Source organism: Asterias amurensis, chromosome 20, assembly GCF_032118995.1.
Source record: "Asterias amurensis chromosome 20, ASM3211899v1".
NCBI classification, from domain to species: domain Eukaryota; kingdom Metazoa; phylum Echinodermata; class Asteroidea; order Forcipulatida; family Asteriidae; genus Asterias; species Asterias amurensis.
The window spans coordinates 2,812,984-2,828,352 of NC_092667.1; the positions used below are offsets into that span (position 1 = coordinate 2,812,984).

Genomic DNA, 15,369 nt, shown 5'->3' on the forward strand with positions numbered 1-15,369 from the left:
TAGGACACGATGGAAAATTTATTGTGTTATGGAGGTACACGCCCAAAGCTAAATGTGTTTGCTCACTTTTGAATTCGCTTCAACCCAACCCAATTGTTGTACTTTCATTAGGGATATCAATATAAAAATGGTTCCATTGGTATTGAAAGCAAGATTGATGCAACTCTTTTCATAACACAAACTCTTTTCAATTTTATTTACATTTCTCAGTAATCCAAGCACTTTCAACATGTTTTCAATATTGCCGGCTTCAACAGCTTGAAAGGACAACAAAAGTGTCCTAGAGCAAACTTTCATTTCTGTTCATGGGCGAGTTTGTTATAAATGTGTACCTCCCGTACTTTTAAGTGGTGAATATAATATCTCTTTGTGCAGCAGAGCGGTTCTTTCTACATCAGTACGCGCTGAGTTGAAGAGCAGAAAAGGGGTGAGCTTCACCCAGACACATTGTGTTGTGGGAAAATCCAACAAAACTAATGCTCTGTTCTCGCAGTCGAAAGTCTATCAGTTTTGAAAGACTTTTCAAATAAGTTTGAGAAAACAACCCAGTCTCATACAATTGTACGTGATAAATGATCTTTTCAAAAACCCACTATGATCGATCGCATCGGCTGATCATAAAACTTATACTGCATTCAGATTTCAGAGCTTTGTGGTTTTTAGGCTAGTGTTGTAAGTTTTATGTGCAACTTTTATAGGGGTTGCAGCGCTTTAAAATACAATACACTGAGGATATTTTTTGAACAAGGTAGAGTTGTTTATGGGAGCGACGCAACATGTTTACATGCTTAACACAAATAGTTTGACTAATTGACAACAAGGAACATAAAGCTTATGGGATGGAAAGTTCTGAAATGACAACCAATTTTAGAGATGACATTTGAGGCTTAACATTAAAAAAAAGTCTTGTATAAAGCTGATGATGTGATCAAAATTTTCATCTGTTTATTCGACATATAGTTTTGTATCAGAAGTTGTCATTGGTATGCCTGATTAAGCAATGTAGGCTCTAATACTATCAACCTTTGTAAGCTGATAATTGTAGCTAACAATAGAGATGTGCTTTCTCTAATAGACCTTTAACACGGTGCCGCCATCTTGAAATTCTCCCATTGATATCAATGTTACCAAACCGTGGCTGGAAGAACAAACTAGACTGGCTACTAATTGCAAAATGATTATTAGCATGCATTATTGTTATTCGATACGAGGAACATGACCAAGATGGAGGCAGCATGATAAAGGTCTATGGTCTAACCAGGCACATCTACCTAGCTTGGTGGAGCTTAATCTTGATCTGTAGCAAAAAAAATACTCCATTTACTTCTACTGTTATCAAGTTCCTACACCTATGATGACCCACGCGCGTCACACGCGGCGACTGATGCTACGCTCACCATGTTGGTGGTCAATAGGATTACGTGTAAACGCTGTGTCGCCTAAAATGCACTCTTCTCTGAATAACACACGTTTACAATGTCAACTTGACATTGACCACCAAAATGGTGCATCCAAGATTGTTCTGATTATGACATCAGGTGAATCGGGTCAATAGGGTACATCCCGAATGACATACCCCTCCCCTCCCCTGCTACATGCAGACAACCCACATCTACAAAGCAAGTGGGGCTTAACCTTAATCTATACAAAACCACTACTCCATTTACTTATACTTTTGTCAAACTTTCTACACCCAACTGCTGACAAAACATCCCCTTTGGGTTATAATTATTCATGTACCTGCTCCCCAAGTCTGATGCCTGATCTAGGGTACATTCTTATTGATATATCCCACCGAGGTGGGCTGAATAGACAACCCATGTACCCCAAGGGGTATGTAATTTATAGTATCTACTAGAAGGCAAGAGATGTTGTAATACATGAATTTGTTCTTAAAACTTCAATGGTACTCAAACAATGTGCATTCATAAAAAGTCCAAAAAGATCGGCTACAAGCCAAACAAGTGTGCTTTTATTCAGTTGTCTGCATTTTGCATGAGGCACTCCCTAATATGACTGAAGTCCAAATCCATCATATTTATTTCATTTTTATAGTCTTGAATGAAAGCCCTGCCTTGACATTGCGGTAAACTTGTTCTACATTTCACAATGAATAAAATACCAACAGCACAGACTACAGACGCTATTCAATTCGCCCACAATAAAAGAGCCCGGAGGGGGAGTGTAAAAAAAAAAATCTGACAGCTTCCAGAAACTGAATTGGTCCAGACTCTCAATTTATGCAAATATTTTCTAGGTCAGCTCATTACCACTAACCAATGAGACCCTTGAGCTGTCTGACTTGGCAGCTTGTGATTGGCTGATGGAGTGAGACTATAATTAGTACAGGCCTGTGATTGGTCAGAGTGTGGCACCACCGGGTGGGTTGCTTGTGCTCGGTCGTTTCTTTTTCTTCAGAAACTTTACCTTGAGTCAAGTTCGATCAACTCGAAGTGAATAGAATTTTTGACACCTGGTCTTAGAAAATCATAGGGTGGGTCCATTGTTAGTACACTTTGATTACACATCGGTTTGTTAGTCAGTTTTCAGCCAACACTTGTATGAACATGTGACATTGACATTTTTTAAGGATAGGTATCATCAGGTTTTGTTGCTGTTGTACTTTTACCAAGTCACCAAGTCATTATGAAATGACTATCACTGAGTCGTAATCAAAGATTAACTTGTCATATTTATACATAAATATTGTATGGAGGAACTTTCTGGCAATCTACAACAGATATTTGCTAAGCAAATAGAAGATTTTCTAAGCATAATGATGCATAGTATCGGATTGGTACCCCACTAGTTCAGTTAACAAAACATTATTGAGAAAATAGAATTAGCTTTTGTAAATTTCTTACAACCCAAATGGTAACGTTTTGAAAGTAAATGACCTGATATTTCAGGAGTCTTCCTCGAAGGCTAGAAAACAAAACTTGTCACATTTTGAAGCCAAGAACCTTTATAGTTTCCTGTACACTCTCAACACTTGCCAGCTGGACTGCAAAGTTTTTTATGTCATAAGTTTATGTGCCTTCAATGTGGCAACTATAATGTCCTGCGGTTAAATGATTTTCCTGTCTCTGATCTTTTCAGATGTAAATTTATATCTTTTGGTCGGGGAAGTATAAGAAAAAGTTTTGGGGAAACAATCTCATGCCTGCAAATCAATCCCTGGTGGTTTAGTCTCCTCATAACTTTACTAATAAAATAGTTTCTGTACATGTAAGAACGTGTCTCAATTGCCCAGGTTTTCTTTTGAGGCGCACCGCCCCTTACCCACGCACATTTGCTTCCCTCCATGGTTAATTTGCCATCTGCCTGGATACGAGTCAAGGATGGCTTTTCTTGACACCTCTGGGATAACTTTTTTGTGAGTGGGCGTTGGGCGCTAGGCGCTGGGTGCTGGGCAAGGCAGGGTTTGGTTCAAAGTACAGTGTGCATGAAATGCATACCCCATGGGAAAAGCCGTTCCCTGGATCTGGGATGGCACACAATACAAACCCAGAGTCTCACGTCTCAAAATCAGCGTTCCAGGTCCCCCTAACTGTGGGAGCTTGGAGCCCTTTATCCCCAACAGTCTAGGGTCATCCAGGCACTTCACCTCCTCCTTTCAAAAACTATAAAAACCATTGAAATTTTAGGAAAAAAACACGAGACCGCAGCTGATGTGAAAGAAAATTCTTGTTTTCTTTTTCATTGACTCTTCCAGTTAACTGCATTGGATATAAAGTGGTTAGGCTGCGTACATGTGGAGCAAGAGTACCTTTTTTTGATAGTTGTAAAGGGAGAGAATGTTGGTGGGTTTATTTGGCCTTGGAGTTGTGATTGTAAGAATAAATAGAAGTATTGCTTTTATGGTGGCTAATTTGATGAAAGGCAAATTAGTCTTTTGTATGGAGGGCTAATAAAGGGTTATAGAAGGACAGCACACTAGTTTTGGTATTTCATATTTTGACTTTCTTTGGCAAGTAAAAAGGAATACAGATTACCAATGTTTTCTGTATCTTGATTCAAACATTCAAAGCGAATACACACGCCAGGGTTCTCTAGGGTTCGCCAAAACTGGAGGGCATTCTTGACCTTTCGTGCATGGGGAAAACTCTTTCAGGCTACCCCTTGCACACTACTGGCAAGATATTCCTTTTTCTTAAGTCTGATTTCTTATTTTCGCGCCCTTGGGAAAAGTCAGAAAAATTGTGATTAAAGACCCTGAAAAGTATATTCTATGTACATGATGTATAGGTCAGTCCTTGAATTTATTCTACTTTTTTCCCCCAAGGGCCAAATATCATGCCTGCTATTAGTTATATCAGAAATTTGACAAATATTGATTAATGTTTTTGACAAATTGCAGACAAATTGCAGCAGTTTTGAAAAAAGTTATCAATTATTGTACAAAAAATATCACTCTTATTAAGTAAGCAGGTGTAGCACATTGTACCTTATCTTGATCCAATGAAGGTAACTTCCCTACCAGTAGCAGCAGTTTTGCAAATAGTTTCCTCTGACTTGTTTTGTTGAGAGGAAGTTGTTGGAATGGTTGTTGTCACCAGGAAGGAAGTTATTTATGTCATAATAGTCAGGTACTACATAGATTAAATGATACAGCAGGAGTATTGTATTGGTATTGTCCTTAAAAACTGTGGGTTGAAAACTATCAGGTCATTTGTGTTGGATCATCTTGAGGCATATTATGTTTTTTTTTTTCAATAAAGGCAATATATTTATTTGTTAATTGTACACAAAATCTGTTTCCCCTGAACATAGTCTGGTATACAAAGACTACTCCTCCAGTGACATGGATTCTGACATGCTTTTCATGAATCATGAAAAATACCAGCTTTGCTACTCAGGAAATTACTATGAAAAACCTTGCTCTGAACCATGTAACTTACAAACACCGTCTTTAGTTTGGTAAATGAGCAACGTGAAGTAATGTACTGACATTTTTGATTGCTAATGGCTTATTATACACACTGAATACCTCTTGAAGGTGAGCCAGTGTGCTTTCCTCCTCTGAGACCCTGTATGTTTTTTTCCTAATTTGGCATTCTCCTATTCTAACAACTGCCCCATTGTTAAATCTCATTATTGTTCACTTAGACCTTAGGGTGGGGGACAGTCCTCGAAACTGACAGAAACACCCTCTGGCAACAACCTTGGTCACTTATAATTAGACCATTCAACATCAGCGTAAAGTTGTCATAAAGTTTGCAAGGTTTCCGATTGTAAAGCCTGTATTCAGAGCTGCTCAACTCTCCCTGTTTCTGCAGAAAGTTCCCTGAAAAGAGACCAATCTGCCCATGTTCTTGCGAACAAATTGGTCAACTTCCCTGATTATGGTATCTTTTCCTCTGTTGGATTGAATACAATTCTACAATCCCAGCCATATCTTGTTTGGCCCTCTGCCCCCGTTCAATGTTGGTTCTCATTGTGGCATGGTCTTCTTCTGTGTCACAGAATGTTTGTCAGGGGAATTGGACATGGGGTGGCCCAAGCATTTTGGCTGGGATTTTAGATCTCCCTATTACAAAATCTCCCTGATTGCAAGATACAAATATTGGCAGCTCTGCTGTTTTCATAGATTACCTTAGCATTTGTCTACCAGGAACGTGGCGTGTCATGGTCGAGCGGTTAAGGGCACCGGATTCAAGCTCTGGTGTTTGATCAGCAGAGTGTGGGTTCGAATCCTGGTCTTGACACTTGCAACGTAAAATTGGGGAGGTAGTGCTCTCTGCTCTACCGGCCAGGTTTCGGATTGATGATACCCAAGCCTACATCCGTATGGACTGCAAAAAGGGGTAACCCTGGTTCAGCCCCAGGAGTAGGTGGCAAGGGCCTCCCAAAAAAATAATTGTAGCCCACTCCTTGAAGTGGCCTATAGGCCTTGTGTGTCGGCGACTTGCATAAAAAAAAAAATAAATAAATAAAAAAAAAAAAAAAAAAAACATATTTTGTACAACGTTAGTTCTGTAAAAAAAAAATGAAACTGTTACCATTCTTCCTCTCTATAACTGTAGGCAATGAAAATATCTCGGAACTTTAAGTGTCCCTGCTACTTTTAAACAAGTTCCTTGATAACTAAACTGTTGACAATATGAGAAAGCCTAAAGGAGTCCTGGCCAACTCTCATTGTTGCACGTGTCTTTCTTGTCTTTCTTGTTGCACGTGTCTTTCTTGGGAAAAACAGCCATTATTCCCCCACAACTAAACTGGGAGCGGCAGCCTCTGGCAGTGACCTTGGTCAGCCACATTCAGGAAGGAAGGAAAACATTCTCTAGCATTCCAAAGTGTTTCCTACTGAAGGATAAAGACCCTGGGACTTGCTTGCTCAAGGATTTTGTGTTTGCTGTTGCTTTTTGTTGGTTGAAGTACAGCTTTTTTCTTCTTGGTTGAATAAAACTTCTTAGACTAATTCGTGTAGCCTATACATATATACATTTACAATAACAAACCCTGGAAGTCAATATTTGCACTGAGCGTGTTGATGTACTGCCTCATACTTCTATTTGAATGAATCTATTAACGTTTCAGTGAAAGCAGTGAAGGAGTAAAGAATGTTTGAACGTCTAGCTTCCGATGTAGATTTAGTCAGATTAAGAGGGGATTAAGTGTGATCAAAAGATCCTGTAAAGACACTGAACATCGGCAAATAGTTTTTTTTTTATATAGAATCTTTGCAAATCCTAGATTTACAGAGGCAAAAGTAGTATTGGCTTCATTTCATCTTGCCTTTATGCATTGCAATGTCCCACAAAGATGTTCCCATGTTGGTTGTCTAATTGATATGCCCTTTTCTTAAGGCAGTGTCACACAGGGCAATTTTTACAGGCATCTTGAAGGCAACCAATTGCATTGCATGCAAAAAAGGAACACTTTGATTGTACAACCAACATTTTTCTAACGCCATCTTTCTGTCCCAAGTATCTTATATTCAATACACATGTGGATGTTTGTTCTTCTTCAGAGGTTGCCTGAAACTGGTTGCCTGATTGCCTTGTCTGACATGGCCTTTTGAAAAAATTGCAATTTGCCCTCACAAGAGTAGATTTTCAGGCCTGTTTATTGTAGTAATTTTGATTGAAGATTCGTTTTAGTCAAAGTCTTTGAGAACTGTGTGGTCCAGGGATTGATGGTTAGTAGGAAGCCATTTGACACCCTGTTTACAGCTAAAAACTGTCAAATGTTAAATCTGACTGAATCAAAACTGAAGCACATCTCTCAATACCATACAAATGCGGTTGCAGAGGCCATAAACCTTCTGTCTACCAATACCCAGAACGAAAGTGGGATTTAACCCCGAAAAAAAATTTCAAATGTGGCAGTGTAATGTTCTCACAGGTGGTTAATGTTAACATGAGGATTGGGGACATTCTTAGAGTTCATGGTCGACCGACCTTCCAGCTCAAATTTCATTCGTCTGGGAGCAACTTATAATTTGTTATTGTCTTCCGGCCTCACAACGAACTTCTGTTCTAGACAGATTCAGAGAGTTTCAAGGCACTGTATTGCTGCCTGTCATGTTCCCTGTACCAGAGAATCCAACATGAATATTAATACCGGAAGAGACCAGACTTATTTCCCTTCTGTGTCCCCCAGTTAAAGGGTTTTGATACCTTTTGTAGATCAAGTTTTTGGCCATGACATTAAATTTCTATTCACTGTGATTGAAGATGTTTGAAATACAGTTTTCCTACAGAAGTTTCAGCTTCATTAGTCGTTAAGTTTTTGAGGAAAAAGTGAAAATCACAGAGCAATGTTTTTTCAGGAGAGTCGGTTGTATCTTCTATAAAAAAATTGTCTCACTGAGAAGAAAATTGTTTTTGTGGATTTGTTTTTACTTATTTCTCAAAAACTACAGCACCGAAGCAATTAATATTTTAAGGGGAGCTTTTCTACTTTCTAATTTCTCTTTAAACTGTGTTAGTTAAATGTAAATCTGTGGAAGTTTGTGTTTTGTGTCGTACAAAAAGAACCCAAACCTTTTAAATGACATTGATTTGCTTTCATAACTGAAAAATGAACGTTTATTATGAACTTTTATGAATGAAAATATAACATTTCTGAATATTATTTGTAACATGCCTGTGTTGCATTCCTCAAACACCAATATCTTACTTTGTTTCCATATTTTCTCAATGTTTTTTTTCTCAGCACAAGTCTAAGAAGACTCCGATTACACCAGTCCACGATCTCTTCAAGGATCTTAGAGATGGAAGTCGACTCATTGCTCTACTGGAAGTTCTTACTGGAGAGCCTATTGTAAGTCCACCAATTAATCTTAGAACAAATGATCCAAATATTCCAAAAGAACATGTGTTTTATGTACAAAAATTATATATTTTTGGCAAGATCAAAGTAATAGACCGATCCATTAAGCTCCACCCCATTGCTTATTGACCAATCACAATCCATTGCGCCACCAAAAGTCTGACATGCGTGCGTGTATACTTGGCGCGCGGGGCAGAGTTGTGCAGAATGGCATTGGAGAGGCTCACCTGTTCTTGCTCACACGTGCGCTGTGGGCGGAGCCTAATGGATTAGTCTACTACTGCAAGTTATTACTGGAGAGGCCGTTGTTAGTCGACCAGTAAATCTCTGAACATGAAAATCTAAATATTGTAGAGGAACATTGCAAAGGTTGTGGGTTCAAATCCCAACCGAGTAATATGCCTGTGATTTTTTTTTCACGGAGCTCGGGAAAGTACTGAGTATACTGTGCTAACACACATTGGTGTAAGGTTAAAACCAGAATTCATAAATACCTCAAACAGTTTCGCTATTCCTATTGGTGGAGAGCGCGTCACGTGGGTGTGTATAATCCTTTGTTTATGACCGAGACAAAATTATTTACGGTTTTCTTGAACTTCTAATCAACAGCTCCAGGAACGAGGCAAGTTGCGACTTCATCGTCTGCAAAATGTGGAAAACGCCCTCAACGTGCTGAAGAAGAGAAAGGTAAGTGACATCTGAGACTGGTCCTTATCAGGTTTTGGCTTCATATGTATACACATGTAAGTTGCATTTAACTGCGAATCTCCAGAACCATGAAAGCCATGTTAAATGATGCAAGGTCAAAGGTGATTATGTATGCTAGTTCAACAGCAGATCTCTGACATAATTTACAAGCCTCCAAGTGAGACATCAGATGTTCAGGCTAGTGTCATCTATGATTTTAGAGTAAATGTTTTACTTTGCTAGATAACATTGGTCTTAGGGTCGGTAAAGACGGGTGAAAATATGAGGCAATGTCATTTAGATTCTCTAATTGTTTTGTGAAATTTAAGTCGCATTTGCATTTCGCAAAGTACACTTTGTAACCGTCTTCATAATAAAGAGAGCATCAACTCCCTCAAAGTGCATGTTTTTCAAACACAAGTACAGTTCACAAAACAAGATATGTTGTGAAGATTGTTAAAAGATAACTTAGGTTGGCAAGTTGAAATCATTCCTCAGACATTCTCAACTCCATAGGGGCTATCAAACTGAATCAACTTGAGTATTACAACCTCATTACCAAATCAAATCAAACTGGGGTGCCGTGGCCGAGCGGATAAGAGCACCGAATTCAAGCCATGGTGATTCTGTTCAGCAGAGTGTGGATTCGAATCCCGGTCGTGACACTTGTGTCCCTGAGACACTTCACTATACATGTAATTGCTTCTCTCCACCCAGGGGTAAATGGGTACCTGTGAGGGCAGAGTTGGTTCTTGTGACGGATTAGCTTTGATGCGCTACATATTTGGCAGCATAGGGAGCTGAGATGGTTTAAGGAATGATTTAAGGCCCAGTGACCGGGGGGGGGGGGGGGGGGGGGTTAATAAGCGTCACTGCGTGATGGACCTGAGCGCTATATAAGAAGCCAGAACTATTATTATTATTATTATTATTATTATTAGTTAAACCAATTAAATTTGGATTGATTACAGGTGTACTCAGTCAACATTGGAAATGTGGACATCGTTGATGGGAATGTCAAACTTACCCTGGGACTCATCTGGACCATCATCCTCCACTTCCAGGTAAGTCAATCTCTCTAAGATTCCAGGCTCCTGCTTACCGAGGAGTTCTCTGCTTATGGTTCCCCATGAAGCATATAGTTCTATACTGCCCTCTGGCGGATTCGGAATTCCTTGGGATACGATTGCAATTGCGAACCAGACTACGAATGAAGCTGTGGCACAGAAGTGCCGGGAACTTATAAGTTTTTCGTTAACAAACCTAACAAAATCCCAAGTCTCCAATGGGGCAGGGCTCCTGCTTACCGAGGAGTTCTACGCTTATGGCTCCCCATGAAGCATTGTAGTTCTATAGACAGCAAGCATAATTCCAGGCTGAGCAGAGCCATGAAATTGGGCCCTGAAATTGGGCTCACTGGACTTAAGCTCTGGGGCCGGTTTCACAAAGCAATACAACTCATCAAAAGACAAATTATTAGTATCAACCTAGTGATTTGCATTGTGACATCACACTTAACCTTTAGCATACATCTTTTATATTTATATTATATTTATATTTATTGGTTTATTTCATAAAAACATTACAAAGAAATGAACAGTATGACAACTGATATGGTTGAATTGCACTAGAACATGTACAGTATAAGAATTTCCTTAAAAAGAGCAAAAGGTTTAACAGTTAAAACATACAATAGATAATGATAGATGTCTTTTCTGACATCGGCCCCAGTTGTTGTTTTGGATCAGCAGAGTGAGGGTTCAAGTCCCTGTTGTAAGTAAGAAACTGTGGCATCAAACCAAATCAACTTGAGTATCACAACATCCATTCATGGTATGTTGTTGCTAAGCGGATAAGAGCACCGGTGTTTCTGATCAGCAGAGTGTGGGTTTGAGTCCCGGTCGTGACACTTGTGTCCTTAGGCAAGACATTTAACCATTATAAGTTCGTCCTTCAGATGGGACGTAAATCTGTAGGCCATGTGTGTTGTGTAATGCAAGTAAAAGAACCTAGTTGCAATTATAGCTAAGAGAAGGGGTGTACCCTGATGTTTCTGCCAGTGGCTGCTGAATGTAACACATCACCCTATAAACCCTATAACAAGGTGCCACATAAATGGGTCTCATAATTCAAAACTTTTTAAAAAGTCAAAACTTTTAAAAACCTGTTTCAGTTTTTGATAAGTGCGCTGTATAAGACTCCAATAATTAATGTTGGCTGTAACTTCTTTGAACTTTTAAAATTTTGTCCCGGTTTTCAGAGCCAACACTCACCCTAAGAGATTTACACATGGTTGTACCCGCAAGTTTACTATTTGTTTATAGTTCATATTATTTCTCCACATTATGCAAAGCTTCAAACCATACTTATCTAGTGATTCATCTGCATTTTCAGAAATGCCATAATTTTTCAAGTGAAGTCTTTGCTGAGAACTACACAAAGGTGGGGGTACCTCTGCAGTTATTTGTCTCTGTGCAGAATGCTGTAGTATTGTGTTGTTTCTTTCTTTAGTAAGGATGGGAACCAGACATAGTAAATTTTGTGTTTAAAGAAATGCGAGTTGGATACCAATCTTTGTAACATGTTTTAAGATAACTTAATTAGATCTTTCTCTATGATTTGATAAAGTTAAACAAACAGACAAACATACTACAGTGCAATTCAATTCAATTTAAATCAATATAACAAAATGTAAAAAAAATCAACATTGTGGAGGCTCAATCCTAACAGAAGAAAAAAAACCCAGAACAAACAAAGTTATTTAATTTATGAACAAATTTATTTAGTGCAAGAAAGATTACAACTCAAAACCCTACAAAGTATTAAAAAAAAGCCTTTGAAAAAATTGATTGTAACTAAGCAAGCCAAGGTCGGAACCTAACCCCTGACTGAAAGTTATGATATTGTTGTAGTAACCCGAATCTGGCCTCAGCCCGGGGTCACCAAGTTGATATTTCTCAGAGCTGGGTCTTGTGGTTTAGGCTCTCAACCCCACACACTACCCACCTTATTCCCACGATACGGTAGCTTGTTACTGTCTCATAAAGAGTCACTCAAAAAACTGTCCAATAGGACACCAAAGCCAGACGCTGTTTTCTCTCTACACAACTTGGCCGTGCCCTTCGAAGAAAAAAGAGAGAGAAAAATACAACCGAAACAATAAAAACATAACACCAGATGCATTCACGGTGTCGTTCCATGCGTGATGATGTTAAGTGTTTGACTGAGGAAAAAAAAGTTGAATCGTCCAGAAAATTTAACTTGTTTTGTTTATTTTTGTATTCAATCTTTTGAAGCGGAAACTGAGTCTCTTCTTGTCTAGTATCAGAAATGCATTTGTGGATGTAATTGCATTAGTTCAACTTTATACAAGTTCACTGTTCAATTGATGCTGAATATTTTAAGACCATGCATTATCATCACCCAAGCCCAAGCATGGCTGGATTTCAGTTCGTTATCTGGCAGTTATTTCTCAATTGGAGACAATGATGGTTAGGGTTAAAGTATGTGCTTGTAATTAAGGAGGAAAAGACAATAGCTCTCTACAGGAATTTTATCTTTGAAAGGGCAAAGGTTTTTAAAAAATCTCTATGGGGAACTTTTAAAGGGGCACCAAGGCCAATACTAGGGTTCAAGAGAGGCCATGGGCTCCGTGAATTTCGTGAACTTTGTGATTGTCCAAACTTCGAGTTTTCTATTTGGGTGATATGAAGAGTCTTTGTAGTTGGAAATGTTAACCCCTGGATTTTACATCTCTAGTTTTTGTTTGCATCTCTAATCCATTTTAAAGGATTTATTCATTTTTGTACAGTCATATCTCTGTTTTTTTTTTTTTTTTTTTTTTTTTTTTTGGGGGGGGGGGGGGGTTGATTATAAAAGTAGGGTTTAAGCAGTGTTTGATGTTTTATCTCTTTAATATGGCATTCCTAATCTCGCTGCGATTACTCATGAATGATACTATGGCAACAGATGATATAATTGAATGAGTTGTTGGCATGACAACCATTACCATGATTCTAGCTATGTGTCCTTCTGGTGATTGTGAAACAGTACCTTTCAAGGTGGTAGTGGGCAATTGATAATTCTAAGATTTCTTTTGAAATATGGAAAATCATTCCTCTTAAAGGCAGTGGACACTATTGGTTATTACTCATAATAATTATCAGCATAAAACCTTTCTTGGTGACGAGTAATAGGGAGAGGTTGATAGTATAAAACATTGTGAGAAACGGCTCCCTCTGAAGTGACATAGTTTTCAAGAAAGAGGTAATTTTACACAAATTTGATTTTGAGACCTCAGATTTAGAATTTGAGGTCTCGAAATCAACCATCTAAAAGCACACAACTTCGTGTCACAAGGGTGTTTTTTTTCTATTATTATTATCTCGCAACTTATAGCATAGTTTTTTTGTGAGCAGCAACTTTGATGCTCTATGAAATTTGTCCCTGCATTAAAAAAAAGCTATCCATTAAAAAGTTTGGCTGTACAGGGAAAGAAAAAGGGTGGGCTAGGGCGAGACTCAAACCAATATTCAGAACTTGAACACTACTTCATCACAACACTCTATGGATTATCTCTCTCAATAGAATTTTTGAAATTCAAACGCCAACCCAGTGAACTTGATTGAACTGAGGAATCCCCGCACCCAGAAAGGTCAGAGGTTATACAAAGACGGAGAAGTAAAGTAACAAGATAAATATTGAAAGTAACATTTCTTTTGTGCCTTTCGTCTTTATTTTCTCTTACTATATAAGTCCTGTGGATTGTTGGATGCTGGTTGGATGTATTGTAATTTCAGTATTGACATAAGTGCTAAGAAAACATGTTCTTTCAAAGTGTCCCAGAGGCGCCTAATGTGCTAGTCTCTAATTGACAAGAAGGAAAAATAACCAAAAAAGAAAACTTACTTTTTTTTTTACCAGCCTCTGTTTAAAAAGAGATGTATTAAATCAGGTAGAGGTTTGTAAAAAATAGCCTATAGCAACTGTTTGTTCATGTATGGAATGCTATAGAAAGAAAATACTTTGAAATATACACTATAGGGTGTCACTGTCAGATTGAATAATACCAGTACAGTATACTTTCTAATTTATGACTGATGGACACCATTTTAGCTGTATCAACTTTATGTGATAGCAGTTATATTGTTAAATATTGGATGATAGTTATTTCAATAATTGACAGTCTGAAACCCATCCCTCCCGACTGATTAGAACTGTTGCAAATGAAGGTAGTAATCAGGGTTCTCCTCAGGGGTGCAAGTCAATTCTGCACGAGCGTCAAATTGCGCAAACCATTCCTGCATGATGATCGTCAAATTGCGCAAACCATTTCAGCATGATCGTCAACTTGCACAAGTTATTATGCGCAATCGGCAGATTGTGCAAACCATTCCTGCACTATTGCTAAATTGCGCAACTGTTTTAAAACTGCATGTGATTTAAGGCGGATTGAAACAGTGGAACACTGATTAATTATTGTGTACCTTGCCAACCCTTAAAGAAAAAAAAAACCAAACAGGTTTTTTTCAGAACCAACTCTACTCAGAAGAGATTTACACATGGTGCTACCGTGAACCTTGTCCGGTTATACTCGCTTTCACCATGTTTCAAAACCTACCTTGATAAAAAAACAGGATAAAAGACTTCATAATATTGGACTAAAGTTTTTCTTTGTGCTTATTTTGTTATGCCTTCAATTATTTGACCTCTACTTTTGTGACATACTTTAAATACCTGCAAACAATATAGGAAATACGTAACCCATGAGCACTGGAACTGTTCAGCTTATAGGCCTTTGGTTTTGGTGTGATGGTGCAGACATCAATTTATTTATTTAATAATTTTTTATTTTGTTTATTTTTTATTTATTTGGGGGGAGGGATCTATCAAGTCTGCTGTCAAGTGAATAATTGTAAATTTACTTTTCTTGATTGTTACCAATTGTTGACCATATTTTAATAAAAGAAAGGAGAGATAAAACATCCCTACCAAAAAGCAACCAGATTCTGGTTTGGTTGCAAATATTAAACAATGATGTCAAAATACCTGTACCGGATGTCCACTATTGACCCAAGTTCATTCCATGCAATATCGAGAACAATATAAGTCTTTGTCATCTATACAAACAGTCAAAATACAACGCATCGTGATGTATTTGTACAACCTCCCTTACTGGTCTGTGGACCTTCGGTCAGACAGACAAAGTTTAAATTTGTGTCATTACTCACTGATCAAATTGATTTAGAATGTAATTTGTCATAAAGAGGTGAATTTATGTAGAGATAAGCTGAGCATTTATAGTTGATATTGAATTTTGTTTAAAGTAAATGTTTTTAGTTTACTTTAAAAAGAAATTGAGACACTTTTAAAACATTCTGTATGTTATTTTTTTCAGAGAAATCA

The 15,369-nt window shown here is 38.1% G+C and overlaps 1 protein-coding gene across 7 annotated transcripts in view; it reads left to right on the forward strand.

Moving 5' to 3' along the window:
- The window catches only part of LOC139952738 (uncharacterized), a 275,619-nt gene that overhangs the window by 17,216 nt on the left and 243,034 nt on the right, over positions 1–15,369 (forward strand). For all 7 annotated transcript variants that reach the window (XM_071951938.1, XM_071951944.1, XM_071951939.1 and 4 more), the window contains exons 3-5: positions 8,161–8,268; positions 8,887–8,964; positions 9,936–10,028. In XM_071951938.1, coding sequence (XP_071808039.1) covers positions 8,161–8,268; positions 8,887–8,964; positions 9,936–10,028 — 279 coding nt within the window. The remainder of the gene's footprint in view (positions 1–8,160; positions 8,269–8,886; positions 8,965–9,935; positions 10,029–15,369) is intronic.